Below are 18,919 nucleotides of genomic sequence, written 5' to 3' on the forward strand. Positions count from 1 at the left end.
TAGTAACTGACGGAAAGTCATCGAGCAAAACACAAGTGATTTCTGGTGTTCCTCAAGGTAGTGTTATAGGCCCTTTGCTGTTCCTTATCTATACAAACGATTTGGGAGACAATCTGAGCAGCCGTCTTAGGTTGTTTTCAGATGACTAATAAAGTCATCAGAAGATCAAAACAAACTGCAAAACGATTTAGAAAGGTTATTTGAACGGTGCGAAAAGTGGCAGTTGACTCTAAATAACGTAATGTGTGAGATCATCCACATGAATATTAAAAGGAATTCGTTAAACTTGGGTTACGCGATAAATCAGTCAAATCTAAAGGCCGTAAATACCTAGGAATTACAATATGAACAACTTAAATTCGAAGGAACACATAGAAAATGTTGTGGGGAAGGCTAACAAAAGATTGCGTTTTATTGGTAGAACACTTTGAAAAAGTAACAGACATTAAGGAGACTGCCTACACTTCGCTTGTCCGTCCTCTTTTAGAATACTGCTGCGCGGTGTGGGATCCTTACCAGATAACACTGACGGAGTACATCGGAAAAGTTCATAGAAAGGCAGCACGTTTTGTATTATCGCGAAATATGGGAGAGTGTGTCACAGAAATGATACAGGATTTGGGCTGGACTTCATTAAAAGAAAGGCGTTTTTCGTTGTGATGGAATCTTCTCATGGAATTCCAATCATCAACTTTCTCCTCCGAATACGAAAATATTTTGTTGACATCGACCTACATAGGGATAAACGATCACCATGATAAAATAAGGGAAATCAGAGCCCATACGGAAAGATATAGGTGTTCGTTCTTTCCGTGCGCTCTACGAGATTCGTGTAATAGAAAATTGTGAAGGTGATTCGATGAACACTCTGCAGGCACATAGATGTGAATTGCAGAGTATGCATGTAGATGCAGATGAAGCGACCATAACTACTAAGACACTACACTCGTAATCTACAACCTTCCACCACTGTCCTCACCTATAACTCCTACATCAGTCTCAGCCAGACTTATGCTAGTATTTCCTGGATCTCCACATCTGCTTCATTCCACCAATCGCTTGAAAACCTTGAAAGACATGTACAGTGGCACGGTTTCACATCTGCCAAACTTCTCTCTCTAGGTCCTATACCAACTCATTATTTTCCCATAGTTATGTCACTCCTCAGAGCACCTTCACACTCAACATATTAATCGGTAATATCAGCTCCAGCACCCAATACACTGTCCACTAATCACCAACCCAGATTCCCTGCTCTGCCACTACACTCATATCTCACTTACACGCAGCTTCATGCCTTATCCAACACCTCCAGCACTAAGTCAATCATCTTCTACCAGAAATTCAGCTACCTACCACCGGAAATTTAACCACTTCTTATTACATGACAATAAAACTCATTCTAAGATATGTCTTATTTGTAGTCCTAGTCAACAACACCCGACTTCACTTAATGCATAGTTTTATCCCTCTTCCATCCTCCCCTCTTAGTAACTGTTGGCTACTCTATGCAGTTCAACGAGGACCCATTGCAGTAGAGTGCGCGCAAAATAAAGTGACCAGCAGCTGTGCAGTCGGCAGGTCAAGTGTGGGGAGAGCAGTAGTGGTGGCAGTTTCTGGCATGCAGTGTCTGTGAAATGCCGAGTGCTGGAGAAGTGTCGCTCTGAGCTGAAGCCTACACTCACATTTTTTGCGAATATTAAGTGGAGGCTATCCACGCTCACGGTTCCATGGCGACCATCAAAAAACATCTACTGTCACCTCTTCTTCGGTTACTATCAAAAAACAATTCCGCTGAAAATGCAATAAAATCAGTGATTTATTTTCGCCTCACTTGCTAATCATTTTTAACTTTCACAGAAGCGCAGTTAGTGGTGAATTTTTAGTAAAACCTACATTTCTTTTGTTGACATGTTAAACATTTTTTTTTTGCCAAAATACAGCGGAGTTTACTTAATGTCACCTTATTTATGTAATTGTGCAATCGCAGTTGCGAGAGAATTTCGGAACAGTGGTTTATGAAGGTTATTACGTGAGGAACAGAGGACAAATAGCATCAATAGCTAATGAAAAAGCACATTTTTGGTACAAAAATAGACGTGTAGTGTCTTTACTTTTTTTTAGTCATCACCCTTCTGATTAGTTTGATGCAGTACGCCACGAATTTCTCTTCTGTGCCAACCTCTTCATCTCAGAGCAGCACTTGCAGTTTATGTTCTCAGTTACTCGTATTTGCTGGATGTATTCCAAACTCTGTTTTCCTTTACAGTTTTTACTCTCTATAGCTCCCTCTAGTACCATGGAAGTTACTCCGTGATTTCTTAACAGATGTCCTACCATCCTGTCCTTTCTTCTTCTCAGAGTTTTCCATATACTTCTTTCGTGGTCGATTATGTGGAGAACATCCTCCTTCATTACCTTTTCAGTTCACGTAATTTTCAACAGTCTTCTGTAACAGCACATCTGAAATGCTTCGATTCTCTTCTTCTCTGGTTTTCCCACAATCCTCGTTTCACTACCATATAACGCTGTGACCCAAACGTATATTTTCAGAAATTTCAAGGCCTATGTTTGTTACCAGTAGGACTTTCTTAGCCAGGAATGTCCTTTTTACCAGAGCTACTCTGCCTTTATGCCTTACTTGCTCTGTCCGTCATAGGTTACCTTGCTCTCTAGGAAGCAGAATTCGCTAACTTCACCTATTTAGTGTCCCCCAATCTTGATGTTAAGTTTCTGGTTATTCTGATTTCTGCTACTTCTCATTGCTTTAGTCTTTCTTCGATTTACTCTCAGTCCATGTCCTGTACGCATTAGGCTGTTCATTCTATTCAGCAAATCATGTAATTCTTCTTCACTTACACTGAAGATAGTTGTCTCATCAGCGAATCTCATCATTGATATCCTTTCACCATGAATTTACTGCACTCTTGGACCTTTCTTATATTTCCGTAGTTGGCTTCTTCAATGTATAGACTGAACGGTAGAGGCGAAATATTGCGTCCCTGTCTTAGACCCTTTGTAATCCGAGCATTTCGTTGTTGATCGTCCACTCTTATTATTCCCTCTTGACTCTTGTACATACTGTATGTCACCCGTCTTCCCCTATAGGTTACCGTTATATTTTCAGAATTTCGAACATCTTGCACCATTTTACATTGTCGAATGCTTTTTTCAGGCCGAAAAATACACTCCTGGAAATTGAAATAAGAACACCGTGAATTCATTGTCCCAGGAAGGGGAAACATTATTGACACATTCCTGGGGTCAGATACATCACATGATCACACTGACAAAACCACAGGCACATAGACACAGGCAACAGAGCATGCACAATGTCGGCACTAGTGCAGTGTATATCCACCTTTCGCAGCAATGCAGGCTGCTATTCTCCCATGGAGACGATCGTAGAGATGCTGGATGTAGTCCTGTGGAACGGCTTGCCATGCCATTTCCACCTGGCGCCTCAGTTGGACCAGCGTTCGTGCTGGACGTGCAGACCGCGTGAGACGACGCTTCATCCAGTCCCAAACATGCTCAATGGGGGCAGATCCGGAGATCTTGCTGGCCAGGGTAGTTGACTTACACCTTCTAGAGCACGTTGGGTGGCACGGGATACATGCGGACGTGCATTGTCCTGTTGGAACAGCAAGTTCCCTTGCCGGTCTAGGAATGGTAGAACGATGGGTTCGATGACGGTTTGGATGTACCGTGCATTATTCAGTGTCCCCTCGACGATCACCAGTGGTGTACGGCCAGTGTAGGAGATCGCTCCCCACACCATGATGCCGGGTGTTGGCCCTGTGTGCCTCGGTCGTATGCAGTCCTGATTGTGGCGCTCACCTGCACGGCGCCAAACACGCATACGACCATCATTGGCACCAAGGCAGAAGCGACTCTCATCGCTGAAGACGACACGTCTCCATTCGTCCCTCCATTCACGCCTGTCGCGACACCACTGGAGGCGGGCTGCACGATGTTGGGACGTGAGCGGAAGACGGCCTAACGGTGTGCGGGACCGTAGCCCAGCTTCATGGAGACGTTTGCGAATGGTCCTCGCCGATACCCCAGGAGCAACAGTGTCCCTAATTTGCTGGGAAGTGGCGGTGCGGTCCCCTACGGCACTGCGCAGGATCCTACGGTCTCGGCGTGCATCCGTGCGTCGCTGCGGTCCGGTCCCAGGTCGACGGGCACGTGCACCTTCCGCCGACCACTGGCGACAACATCGATGTACTGTGGAGACCTCATGCCCCACGTGTTGAGCAATTCGGCGGTACGTCCACCCGGCCTCCCGCATGCCCACTATACGCCCTCGCTCAAAGTCCGTCAACTGCACATACGGTTCACGTCCACGCTGTCGCGGCATGCTACCAGTGTTAAAGACTGCGATGGAGCTCCGTATGCCACGGCAAACTGGCTGACACTGACGGCGGCGGTGCACAAATGCTGCGCAGCTAGCGCCATTCGACGGCCAACACCGCGGTTCCTGGTGTGTCCGCTGTGCCGTGCGTGTGATCATTGCTTGTACAGCCCTCTCGCAGTGTCCGGAGCAAGTATGGTGGGTCTGACACACCGGTGTCAATGTGTTCTTTTTTCCATTTCCAGGAGTGTACTATGAACATGTCTTGATTTTCTTCAGTCTTGCTTTCATTACCAATGGCAACATCAGAATTGCCTCTCTCGTGCCTTTACCTTACCTAACGCCAAACCTATCGTCATCTAACACATCCTCAGTTTTCTTTTCCTTTCTTCTGTGTGTCATTTTTGTCAGCAACTTGGATGCATGAGCGGCTAAGCCAGTTGAGCGATAATTCTCGCGCTTGTCGGCAATCTTCGAAATTGTGTGGATGATGTTTTTTTCCGAAAGTGTGGTGGTATATCGCCATACTCACACACACTACTCGGCAAGGCAAATAGTCGTTTTGTTGCCACTTTCCCCAATGTCTTTAGATATTCTGACGAATGTTATCTGTCCCTTCTGCCTTATTCGATCGCATGGCTTCCAGCTCTCTTTTGAATTCTGATTTTAATACTGGATCCCTTATCCCTTTTATATTGATTCTTGCTTCTTCTTGTGTCACGTTATCATACAAGAATTCCCCCTCATAGAGGCCTTCAGCGTATTCTTTCCACCTATCCCCTCTCTCCTCTGGATTTAATAGTGGAATTCCTGTTGCACTCTTAATGTTACCATCGTTACTGTTAATATCACGGAAGGTTGTTTTGACTTTCCCATATGCTGAGACAGTCCTTCCGACAGTCATTTCTTCTCGATTTCTTCACATTTTTTCTGCAGCCATTTCGCCTTAGCTTACCTGCTCTTCCTGTTTATTTCAATACTAAGTGACTTGTATTCCTGTATTCCTTAGTTCCCCTGAACATTTTTGTACTTCTATCCTACATCAGCTGCGGTATTTCTACTGATACCCACGATTTCTTCGCAGTTACCTTCTTTATACCCATGTTTTTCTTTCCAAAATCTGTGATTCCCCGTTTTATAGATGTCCTCTTCAACTGATCTACCGAGTGAGCTATTCCTTATCGCAATACCTATAGCTTCGGAGAACTTCAACCTTATCTTTTCATTCCTTAGAACTTCCGTATCCCATTTCTCTGCACATTAATTCTTCCTGACTCTTTAAGCTTCAGTCTTCTTTTCATCATTACCAGATTGTGGTTTGAGTCAATATCTGATTCTTGGTACACGTTACAATGTAGTATCTGACTTCGGAATCTCTGCCTGACCCTGATGTAGTCTCACTGAAATGTTCCCGTATTAACAGGTCCTTTCCAAGTATCCCTCCTCCTCTTGTGATTCCTGAACAGTGTATTCGCTATTGCTAGTTGGATTTCATTGCAGAACTCAATTATTCTTTCTCCTTTCTCATTCCATGTACCAAGCCTTTATTCTTCCACAAGACTTTCTTCTACTCCTTCCCGTGGAACCTCATCCCAACCCCCATGACTATTAGATTTTCATCTCCCTTTACGTGCTGAATTACCCGTGCAGTATACTCATATACTTTCTCTGTCTCTTCATCTACGGCTTGGGACGTTGGCATGTATACTTCAATTATTGTTGACGCTGTTGGTTCGCTGTCAGTTCTGATGAGAACAGCTGTGCCACTGAACTGTTGACAGTAACTCATTCTCTGCCCAGCCTTTCTATTCATAGCGAATGCTACTCTCGTTATACTCTTTTCTGGTGCTATTAATATTACCTTATACTTATCTGACCAGAAATCCCCTGTCTTCTTTCCGCTTCAATTCACTGACTCCCACTATTTATAGTTTGAGCCTTTACATTCCCCTTTCCAAATGTTCTAGCTTCCCTACCACGTTTAAACTTCTGACATTCCACCCACCTACTCCTAGAACGTTACCCTTGAGTTGGTTATTCCATCTTTGTCTCGTGGTCACCCCCCCCCCCCCCCTCCAGGAGAGCCGAGTGGTGGAAAGGTCCGGAATCTTTTGTCAATATGAAGACCATCAAGACACTTTTTTCAATTACAGGCCACATGTCCTGTGGATAGACATTGTATCTTTAATGCAGTAGTTTCCATTGCTTTCTACATCCTCATGCCGATGATCATTGCTGATTCTTTCGCCTTTAGTTTCCAATCCCAAGGGGCATGGAGTTCACTGAACCTGTATCCGCTCCTCTGCCCTGTTTGACAAGGCATTTGACAGAATGAAGGTGACTTCTTATCACAGAAGTCTTCGGTCGCATTGTCGATGATTTTTAGTCAAAATTTATTCTGTGGCGGGATTCGAAACCGATCACTAATCAAAGACGTTGACAATTTCAATATATTCGCTAAATATGATACCCAGTGAACCGTGGTACTACTCGATTCTTAAGAAAGTAAAAAATTACAATCTCACCAAAGTTATTTAAAGGAAATTGGAAACCCGGGGTCACTAGTGATGGAGAAGCTTGTGATTGTTTTACAATTTTGATTTGACTCAAAACGAACTTTATTATAAACTTCAGTTCGGACATTTGCCCTCTTACTGATGTAATATACAAATATTCACTTTCATTGAATTACATAAACACGAATAAGAATCATATTTTGCGTCCGCAACCAAAATCATAGATAGTAGGCACTGTGAAATAATCAATCAAAAACAATCGTTCTTGTTTAACCATATCTCGAAAGACTAGTAACACTATACACTTTCAACCCAAAGTTACACAGCCACAAGTTCTTAAAAAAACAAAGATCTTAAAGCTTAATAAAACTGAACTGCCCACATAAAGGTCCACAGCGAAACATGCTTATACTAAAAATGCAAAGTGGGCCAACCAAGGTCGCAAAACTGGCACACAGGAAAAATAACAAGTTGCACATTCATTAAAGATACACAAATGATTAACATAAGTGTTCAATAAGAATGGCTACTAATAACTCAACCAGTAAAATGACTTACAGAAACGCTAATATTAACAAAGTGGCCTCACTTAACTAGCGGACATAATGGTTCAAATGGCTTTGAGTACTATGGGACTTAACATCTGAGGTCTTCAGTCGCGTATAACTTAGAACTACTTAAACCTAACCAACCTGAGGACATCACACACATCCATGCCCGAGGCAGGATTCGAACTCGCGACCGTAGCGGTCGCGCGGTTCCAGACTGAAGCGCCTAGAACCGCGGACATAATGACTCAGAATGATTCCCAGATTGCACTTAACTTTAGAGAACAGTATTAAGGCCCACAGCAGTACTCTGAAGCAATAACGCTACGGCCATCTGGAAATACGAGCGTTCACTCCCCACGGCTTGTGCATAGGCTCACTAGCAGGCGGTATATATATATATATATATATATATATATATATATATATATATATATATATATATATATACAGGGTGTTTCAAAAATGACCGGTATATTTGAAACGGTAATAAAAACTAAACGAGCAGCGATAGAAATACACCGTTTGTTGCAATATGCTTGGGACAACAGTACATTTTCAGGCAGACAAACTTTCGAAATTACAGTAGTTACAATTTTCAACAACAGATGGCGCTGCGGTCTGGGAAACTCTATAGTACGATATTTTCCACATATCCACCATGCGTAGCAATAATATGGCGTAGTCTCTCAATGAGATTACCCGAAACCTTTGACAACGTGTCTGGCGGAATGGCTTCACATGCAGATGAGATGTACTGCTTCAGCTGTTCAATTGTTTCTGGATTCTGGCGGTACACCTGGTCTTTCAAGTGTCCCCACAGAAAGAAGTCACAGGGGTTCATGCCTGGCGAATAGGGAGGCCAGTCCACGCCGCCTCCTGTATGTTTCGGATAGCCCAAAGCAATCACACGATCATCGAAATATTCATTCAGGAAATTAAAGACGTCGGCCGTGCGATGTGGCCGGGCACCATCTTGCATAAACCACGAGGTGTTCGCAGTGTCGTCTAAGACAGTTTGTACCGCCACAAATTCACGAAGAATGTCCAGATAGCGTGATGCAGTAATCGTTTCGGATCTGAAAAATGGGCCAATGATTCCTTTGGAAGAAATGGCGGCCCAGACCAGTACTTTTCGAGGATGCAGGGACGATGGGACTGCAACATGGGGCTTTTCGGTTCCCCATATGCGCCAGTTCTGTTTATTGACGAAGCTGTCCAGGTAAAAATAAGCTTCGTCAGTAAACCAAATGCTGCCCACATGCATATCGCCGTCATCAATCCTGTGCACTATATCGTTAGCGAATGTCTCTCGTGCAGCAATGGTAGCGGCGCTGAGGGGTTGCCGCGTGTGAATTTTGTATGGATAGAGGTGTAAACTCTGGCGCATGAGACGATACGTGGATGTTGGCGTCATTTGGACCGCAGCTGCAACACGGCGAACGGAAACCCGAGGCCGCTTTCGGATCACCTGCTGCACTGGCTGCGCGTTGCCCTCTGTGGTTGCCGTATGCGGTCGCCCTACCTTTCCAGCACGTTCATCCGTCACGTTCCCAGTCCGTTGAAATTTTTCAAACAGATCCTTTATTGTATCGCTTTTCGGTCCTTTGGTTACATTAAACCTCCGTTCAAAACTTCGTCTTGTTGCAACAACACTGTGTTCTAGGCGGTGGAATTCCAACACCAGAAAAATCCTCTGTTCTAAGGAATAAACCATGTTGTCTACAGCACACTTGCACGTTGTGAACAGCACACGCCTACAGCAGAAAGACGACGTACAGAATGGCGCACCCACAGACTACGTTGTCTTCTATATCTTTCACATCACTTGCAGCGCCATCTGTTGTTGAAAATTGTAACTACTGTCATTTCGAAAGTTTGTCGGCCTGAAAATGTACTGTTGTCCCAAGCATATTGCAACAAACGGTGTATTTCTATCGCTGCTCGTTTAGTTTTCATTGCCGTTTCAAATATACCGGTGATTTTTGAAACACTCTGTATATATATATATATATATATATATATATATATATATATATCTGCCCAAACTCTTTGCCTCTGTATATGTCTGCTTGTGTCTGTATATGTGTGGATGGATATGTGTGTGTGTGCGAGTGTATACCCGTCCTTTTTTCCCCCTAAGGTAAGTCTTTCCGCTCCCGGGATTGGAATGACTCCTTACCCTCTCCCTTAAAACCCACATCCTTTCATCTTTCCCTCTCCTTCCCTCTTTCCTGACGAAGCCACCGTTGGTTGCGAAAGCTAGAATTTTGTGTGTATGTTTGTGTTTGTTTGTGTGTCTATCGACGTGCCAGCGCTTTCGTTTGGTAAGTCACATCATCTTTGTTTATATATATATATATTCAGACCGGCCTCACAATGAGCGGTCCTGACAAGAATCCATAACCGCACCGACGCCAGGAAACGAGCAGACTTAACAAATGGCCTGCAGCACAAATAGACTGCAATGAAAACAAGGTCAAATCACAGCCACACTGTAATATATAATAAGCATGCCCCCAAATTCTTGACGGAAGCCACCTAGCTGAGCGAGAGGCAGCACCTTAAGTACTCTATCGGGGGCGCCGCTACTGGCCTCTGCAACCACGTGTTCCACTGTGGAGCCCTCACACTAAATGCGGGCCAGGAGGCGCGATGGTGCAGGGACCTCTAGGGGTCTTCGACGTCCATGACATCTGGCGGGGATTCAAATTCCGCGGCGCGCGGTACCAGAGCATTCGCATCGATTCTGTCAGCACAGCGCGTCGCTAACCGGACGAAAGTGGACAAGTAACGTCGGCATCCCCTTCCGAACAAACGAACGAATTCGCTATGCAGTTTGGTCGAAAATTGGCCACTGCGCATCGGCATCGGCCACCATATCCTGCATTTCATTCCCGCAAAGACAATGATCATTTTTAAGCGCCACCGGCGATATGAAAACCATCATCTCCGATTAAATTTTAACTGTTGTCTTTTCTTCGCATATGTGTAGATAGTATTTGGTTGACTTGACTGTTAGCCAGTTTCTTCTCTAATGAGTTATCATCAGAACTGAAAATCCATAAAAGACAGAAATGCCGCATTTCCACACACATCCAAAAATTTTTTGCATCACTCCAGTTCCTGGAACTCCTGAAGCTAGACGTTAACTGTGGATATTGTATCACAGACGCAGGTCCCTTTGACTGTTCAGAGATGTCACTAAACCCGCCCAAAGATGTAAATAACCATGCATGAGCAGCGTCTATTAGACGGAGGGGTCCGACAGCCGATCAGTTCCAGTCATTCTACCAGGAAGGAGGTACACAGCTCGTGTTGTCCATAGTTCAATCATGCCTAGACCGTCAATACCGCGATTCGATCGGGTCCACATTGTTACTTTGTGCCAGGAAAGGCTCTCAACAAGAGAAGTGTCTAGGCGTCTGGGAGTGAACCAAAGCGATGTTGATCGGACATGGAGGAGATGCAGAGAGACAGAAACTGTCGATGACATGCGTCACTCAGGCCGCCCAAGGGCTACTACTGCAGTGGATGACCGCTACCTACGGATTATGTCTCGGTGGAACCCTGCCAGCAACGCCATCATATTGAATAATGCTTTTCGTGCAGCCGCAGGACGTCGTGTTACGACTCAAACTGTGCGCAATAGGCTGCATGATGCGCAACTTGACTCCCGACGTCCTTGGCGAGGTCCACCTTTGCAACCACACCTTGCAGCGCGGTACAGATGGGCCCAACAACATGCCGAATGGACCGCTCAGGATTGGCATCACGTTCTCTTCACTGATGAGTGTCGCTTATGATTTCAACCGAACAATCGTTGGAGACATGTCTGGAGGCAATACGGTCAGGCTGAACGCCTTAGACGCACTGTCCGGCGAGTGCAGCAAGGTGGAGGTTCCCTGCTGTTTTGGGGTGGCATTATGTGGGCCTGGCGTACGTCGCTGGTGGTCATGGAAGGTGCCGTAACGGCTGTACGATACGCGAATGCCATCCTCCAACCGATAGTGCAACCATATCGGCAGCATACTGGCGAGGCATTCGTCTTCATGGACGACAATTCGCGTCCCCACCGTGCACGTCTTGTGAATGACTTCCTTCAAAATAACGACATCGCTCGACTAGAGTGGCAGGCATGTTCTCCAGACATGAAGCTGTTTATGGGCGACGTGAACCACCGACCACTCTGAGGGATCTATGCCGAATCGCCGTTGAGGAGTGGGACATTCTGGACCAACAGTGCCTTGATGAACTTGTGGATAGTATGCTATGACTAATACAGGCATGCATCGATGCAGGAGGACGTTCTACTGGGTATTAGAGGTACCGGTATTTACAGCAATCTGGACCCTCGCCTCTCAAGGTCTCGCTGTATGGTGGTACAACACGCAATGTACGGTTTTCATGAGCAGTTAAAAGGCGGAAATGAGGTTTATGTTGATATCTATTTCAATTTTCTGTACAGGTTCTGGAGCTCTCGGAACCAAGGTGTTGCAAAACTTTTTTTGATCAGTGTATTAAATCTGAAGTCACAAAAATATTAAGACAAGCAAGTCAAAAGCAACACATCCAGTTGTTATTTTATGTTTAACAGTAAAATTTGCATTATTTTATCTTTCAGAATTTTTACTTTTGATAATGATCCAATAGAGTCTAAACGGGTTAACTGCCAAATAACCATATGCGATCAAAACATTTGTAACTTTTTCTGGCAGATTAAAAGTGGGCCCGCAAAAAACTCGAACCTGGGTTCTTTCCCTTTGGGGCAAATGCTCTGCTGTCTAAGCTTTCCAAGCACGACTCGCTACCCGTCCTCAGAGCCCTACTTCCGGCAGTGCCGCATCACCTAGCTTCAAAGCACCACCACACAAATCTCCTGCATACCTTGAGGGACTAGCACTCTTGGAAGAAAGGATATAACCAGAGAGTATGGGATTGTTTCCAACACGAGCTTTCACTTTCTAGTGGAATGGGCCGCTGATTGAAACGCCGTAACATATGAAAACTGTGTGCCAGACCGGGACTCGAACTCTGCGTGGGTCGTCAATGGCTGTTGCATGGCTCAGTCGGTAGGAAGGCAGAGAAAGGTTCTTAGTTCGACTGCCAGTATGGTATACAGTTTCAGTGTAGCAGGCAGATTCAAATAAAAGCACTCTGTTCTGCAGAGTCAAAACTCACTCTAGGACACGATTGTGAATAGAAGATCGTACACTCACGGAAAAAAAATCAAAACACCAAGAAGCAGTCGTGCGACATAAGTGAAAGTTGGTAGCCGTATTTCTACACTGAAGAGCCAAAAAAACTGGTACACCTGCCTAATATCGAATAGGGGCCCGCGAGTCGCAGAAGTGCGACAACAAGACCTGGCATGGACTTGACTAACGTCTGGCGTAGTGCTGGAGGGAATTGACACAATGAATCCTGCAGGGCTGTCCATAATCCCGTAAGAGTACGACGGGGTGGAGATCTCTTCTGGACACCACACTGAAAGGCATTCCAGGCGTGCTCAAACATGTTATTGATTGGGGAGTTTGGTGGCCAGCGGGAATGTTTAAACTGAGAATAGAGTTCCTGGAGCAACTCTGTAGCTATTCAGGCCATATGGGATGTCGCATTGTCCTGCTTCAATTGTCCAACTTCGTCGAAATGCACAATGGACGTGAAAGGATGCAGGTGATCAGACAGGATGCCTACGTACGTAACACCTGTCAGAGTCGTATCTAGACGTATCAGGGGTCCCATATCACTCCAACTGCACACACCCCACACCACTACAGAGCTTTCACCAGCTTGAACAGTCCCCTGCTGACATGCAGAGTCCATGGATTCATGAAGTTGTATCCATACCTCCACACGTCCATCAGCTCAATATAATTTTAAATGAGACTGGTCCGACAAGGGAACAAGTTTCCAGTCATCAAGAGTCCAATATCTGTGTTGACGAGCCCAGGAAAGGAGTAAAGCTTTGTGTCGTGAAGTCATCAAGGGTATACAAGTGGGCGTTCGGCTCCGAAAGCTTATATGGATGATGTTTCGTTGACTGGCTTGCACATTCACGCTTGTTCATCGCCTAGCGTTTAAATATGCAGCAATGTACGAAAGGATTGCATTTCTGTCACGTGGAACGATTCTCTTCAGTCATCGTTGGTCCCGTTCTTGCAGAATCTTTTTTGCGGCCTCAGCAATGTCCGAGATTTGATGTTTTACCGGGTTCCTGATATCCTCGGTACACTCCTGAGATGGTCGTATAGGAAAATCCCCACTTGATGGCTTACTCGGAGATGCTATGTCCCATCGCTCATGTGGCGACCATAACCTCATGTTCAAACTCACTTAAATCTGGATAACCTGCCATTGTATCAGCAATAACCAATCTAGCAACTATGTAGGCGTTGCCGACCGCCGAGACATATTCTGCCTGTTTACACATGTCTGGTTCAAATGGTCCAAATGGCCCTGAGCACTATGGGACTTAACATCAGAGGTCATCAGTCCCCTAGAACTACTTAAACCTAACTAACCTAAGGACATCACACACACACATGCCCGAGGCAGGATTCGAACCTGCGACCGTAGCGGTCGCGCGGTTCCAGACTGAAGCGCCTAGATGCGCTCGGCCACCCCGGCCGACTACATAAGTCTATATTTGAATACGCATGCCTATACCAGTTTGCTTGGCGCTTAAATGAACACGCCGCTATTTGACTGCATTGTTGTTTCTTTAATTGCGACCCAGCTTTCAGCTTTTATGCCATTTTGGTGATTATGTTATTAACATATTTAGTGATCTTTTTGCAAGATGATAATTTTACATCTGGCATTTGGTTGGGAGCGAATATTTTTCTTAATTTATGGTCAGTTTTGAATTTGATGTCCTGCAATATATGTTAATGACAAATATAATCACTTGAAAATGGCATAATAGGCCGAAACCTGGGTTGTAATTACATAATTAACAATACAGTTTAATGACGATAAGTTAATTTGAAAATTATTGTCTGACTGTCGCTGTGCAACATAAAAACTATTTGTTACGAATCAGTTACTTCAATGGCAGCTCCAAACCAGACGCTCTGTACCGTGCATTCCAGCGACCCCAAACGACTGCCATTTGCGACTTCAGTGGTATTAAGCGAGAGCACATTGGAGGGCAGGGTGGAGGTCTGTTGTTTTCTCTGATAAAAGCTGGCTTTGCCTCGGTGCCAGTGAAGGCCGTGTTTGTTAGAAACAAGCCAGATGAGGGACTACAGCCAACCTGTCTTTGTGCTAGATACACTGGATCAACACCGCGATTTATGGTTTGGACTGTGATTTCGTATGCCAGTTGGAACACTCTCGTCATTATCCTACACACCCTGACTGCAAATTTGTACGTCATTTGGTGATTCGACCTGGTGTGTTGCCATTCATGAACTGAATTTCAGGTATTGTTTTCCAACAGGATAAGGCTCGCCCACATACCGCTGTTGTAACCCAACATACTCTACATGGTGTCGACATGTCCCCTTAGCCTGCTGGAACATCAGATCTGTCTCCAATCGAGCACATACAGTCCTTAATCGGACGATAACTCCACCAGCGTGATTCACATATCAGCATTAACAGTCCCAGTACTGGCAGACGAAGTGCAACAAGCATGGACCTCCGTCCCAAAAACTGACGTCCATTGTCTGTACGACACAATGCATGACCGTTTGCATGCTTCCGTTCAACATTCAGGCTGTTACACCCGTTATTAATGTATCACTAATTTACATTTTCAGTGGTTTATTTCATGCTGTGAACTTGCAGTGTTGTTGTTGTTGTTGTTGTTGTGGTCTTCAGTCCAGAGACGGGTTTAATTCAGCTCTCCGTGCTACTCTATCCTGTGCGAGCTTCTTCATCTCCCAGTACCTGCTGCAAACTACATCCCTCTAATCTGTTTAGTGTATTCATCTCTACGTCTCCCTCTACCATTTTTACCCTCCACGCTGCTCTCCAATACTAAACTGGTGATCCCTTGATGCCTCAGAATAAGCCCTACCAACCGATCCCTTCTTCTAGTCAGTTGTGCCACAAAGTTCTCCCTAATTCTGTTCAATACCACCTCATTAGTTATGTGATATACCCATCTAATCTTCAGCATTCTTCTGTAGCACCACATCTCGAAAGTTTCTACTCTCTTCTTGTCTAAACTATTTATCGTCCACGTTTCACTTCCATACATGGCTACACTCCATACAAATACTTCCAGAAACGACTTCCTGACACTTAAATCTATACTCGATGTTAACAAATTTCTCTTCATCAGAAACGCTTTCGTTGCCATTGCCAGTCTACATTTTATATCCTCTCTATTTCGCCCATCATCAGTTATTTTGCTCCCCAAATAGCAAAACTCATTTACTACTTTAAGCGTCTCATTTCCTAATGTAATTCCCGCAGGATCAGCCGATTTAATTCGACTACATTGCATTATCCGCGTTTTGCTTTTGTTGATGTTCATCTTATACCCTCCTTTCAAGACACTGTCAATTCCGGTCAGCTGCTCTTCCAGGTTGCTCTTGCAGTGTTAATCACTTAAATATGTTACCTATACAGAGACATTCCAAAATTTCACTATTCTACATTAATTATATTTTGTGTTACATTCTCAGTCAGTGTATTTCACGTAGAGCGCATCGTTCTGCCTGGCAATGTGAAATTTAGTGGTCTATCTTAACTAAAATCTTGTACTTTTAAAAACAGAATTTTTTATCTGTTTTGAGTCATTAAACATTTTATTAAACATCTTAAAACTTTTGCATGAAGGGTGGTTGGTTGGCTGGTTCGGGTGGGGGGGTGGGGCACCAAAACTGTGCGGCCGATCCCGGCGGAGATTCGAGTCCTCCCTCGGGCATGGGTGTGTGTGTGTTTCTCCTTTGAACATTTTTGGGGGACCAAACAGTGAGGTAATCGGTCCCACATGAAGAGTGGTTTTAGTCTCAGTGACCCTGTCTGCACATGGGGACTCGAAATTTAAGAAAAGTCGAAAGTTTATATGAATTCCCGCTGTTATGAGTGTGCTCTCGTATTATGTTTCTGCATAATTTATTAGCTACACTAATAGCATTTATTTACAAGTCAAGACAATTCGTCTCAACTATCACTAGACCGTCCCTTTCATTTCTGTTGCAACGCAGGTGATGACCGCGGAAGCCACCACCGTGCTGCCTGCCTGGCTGGACAAGCAGTTCGCGGAGACCTCGCTGAAGGAGAGCGACGCGTCCAGAGACTTGAAGGTCGCCTCGGTGGCTGTGCAGAGGGCGACGGCTACGGGCGACAACTACTTCAGCGACGTCTACCGCATGACCGTCGAGCTGGAGCGCAACGCCAGTCCCCATGGCAGCTGCCTGTCGCTGATCATCAAGTGCCTCCCGACGCGAGAGGCGATACAGAAGTTGGTGCAGGAGGTACAAGCCTTCGAGCATGAGACTCGCATGTTCTGCGAGACCATTCCTGCGATGTCACAAATCCTGGAGAAGGCGGCACCCGGAAAATACACGCAGCTGTCTGCGAATTTTTTCGCCTCTGGGAAGCAGCCGGTCAGCTATCTGGTTCTCGAGGACTTGAAGGGCAGAGGGTTCTTGCTGGCGAAGAGGTGCAGCGGACTCGATTTGGCGCACTCCAAACTGGTGGTCAGGAAACTGGCAGAGTTCCACGCGGCCTCCGTCAAGCTGTTCGAGCAGGACCCAGCGGCTCTGGACAACTACCTGGTCTTCAAGTTGTTCCACGGACCTACGGAGCAGCAAGCGGAGACCTTCTTGAAACAGGGTTGCAGGTTACTTGCGGATCAGTTGGACACGTTAGACGGATCGTACTCAAAGTATGCGCCGAGAATACGAACTCTCGCAGAAAGCATATTTCCACGGCTAGCTGCCTTGACGGAACGGAAGGGAAAGTTTCGTGTGCTAACTCACGCAGATACCTGGGTCAACAACATCATGTTCAGATACGCTGCTGGAGTCGTCCAAGACGTGGTCCTACTCGATTTCCAGTTGTCTTCGTACGGTTCACCTTCGATTGACTTGCAATATTTTACTCACACAAGCCTTACGGAAGAAGTGTACGCCAATCATTTAACAGACCTTCTGAAGGAGTACCACAGCCATTTAATCGAGGTGATGAACGATATTGGTATCAGTACGGACAAACAGATATCCTTTGAGGAGCTACTGGAGGATTTCGAGGCGCAGGCACTGTACGCCGTTTACTCGGCGGTAGCAGTGCTGCCAATCGTGCGCACTCAAGACGAAACTAGATTCGATGTGGAAGCGTCTCTGAACGAAAGTGACAGTGCTGCCAACAGAAACACCTTTGCGAGCGCTCAGTATATGCAGGCTATAAAACAAATGCTGCCAGAATTTGAAAAGAGAGGCCTGCTGTAGTCGCCCTGTTGCGTGTCAGAAGCAACTCACTCAGGATGGACGATTTTCTCCATCTATATTTGCTCTCCCAATTTGTCCACTGCCTCCACTATGCTCATTTCGTTATGAAAGAGGAGAAACGTAAGTTAGCCAACTTAATATGAAAGACGCTCTTGAATGTTCTTGATTGTAGCACACTACACCCATGGAGTACTATGAGTGCGTTACAGCTTGAACAGCTCCAGACAGCTCGTTGAAAACTACCTGCGTACCTGTCACGTCACGACTGCAGACAGGCCCCACTCCACGATGGGTTCCACTGTTTGCGTCAGCATGGTGCCTTGACATGAGGGACAGATTTTTACACTCTGAACTCCTGTCGATTTTGGATGCACTGTGTAGTTGTTTAAGACTACTTGTGTGCTTACTTTATAGCCTCGATGTGGATAGTGTTGCGGAAGTATCTACTTTCTTGTGTTCGACGACTGGACCATCCATGTTTTGTCTTAGTTTTCTGTGCCGGTAACTGATCAAAGTGAAAATAAATCTGTCTGGTGCAGACGCAATAAATTTAGATTTGAAATGGTTATACCCAATATATTTCTCAGAATCAGAAACCTTGTCTCCTTAACCTCTTAGTTGTAAGATAGTGTAATAACCTGTAAAACATGAGTGACCAGTTAAAGAACTGTTTAACCATCTTCTTTAAAAGAGGACTGCTCTGTAACTTTATTCTTGTATTTCGCCAGTCCTCTACTTGACCTTCCAGCTACCCATGCAATTCTTACTATCTAATTAAATAATATGGAAACGGAATCCTGCCGATGGCACCTGTGACCCGTCGTGTAGTTTGTAAGAAAACAAGATACATGGGAGAAGTGTAATAAGAATACGTAACAATTGCCAGCTGTCTTGCAGTGAAAGATGAACGTACATCTCCGTACTGACATACAACTTAGATTCTACGTGCTCTATTGGTAAACAAGTCTCTGTGTAAGCTGGTAACTCGCATCATAGATACCTCTCAATTAGTCCAGAACAGATTGGAGAAAAACACCAATTTTTTACTTTCTGCAAAGAAAATGGAGAACTAGCACCATATATTTCATT

At 45.0% G+C, this 18,919-nt stretch overlaps 1 protein-coding gene across 1 annotated transcript in view; it reads left to right on the forward strand.

Annotated features, from left to right (window-relative positions):
• Positions 1-18,351, forward strand: part of LOC126092200 (uncharacterized) — a 53,818-nt gene extending 35,467 nt beyond the window's left edge. Inside the window, exon 2 of the mRNA XM_049907689.1 lies at positions 16,586-18,351. Coding sequence (XP_049763646.1) covers positions 16,589-17,830 — 1,242 coding nt within the window. The 5' untranslated portion in view covers positions 16,586-16,588 and the 3' untranslated portion in view covers positions 17,831-18,351. The remainder of the gene's footprint in view (positions 1-16,585) is intronic.
• Positions 18,352-18,919: the final 568 nt, after the last annotated feature.

Source organism: Schistocerca cancellata, chromosome 7 (genome assembly GCF_023864275.1).
Source record: "Schistocerca cancellata isolate TAMUIC-IGC-003103 chromosome 7, iqSchCanc2.1, whole genome shotgun sequence".
Classification (NCBI taxonomy): domain Eukaryota; kingdom Metazoa; phylum Arthropoda; class Insecta; order Orthoptera; family Acrididae; genus Schistocerca; species Schistocerca cancellata.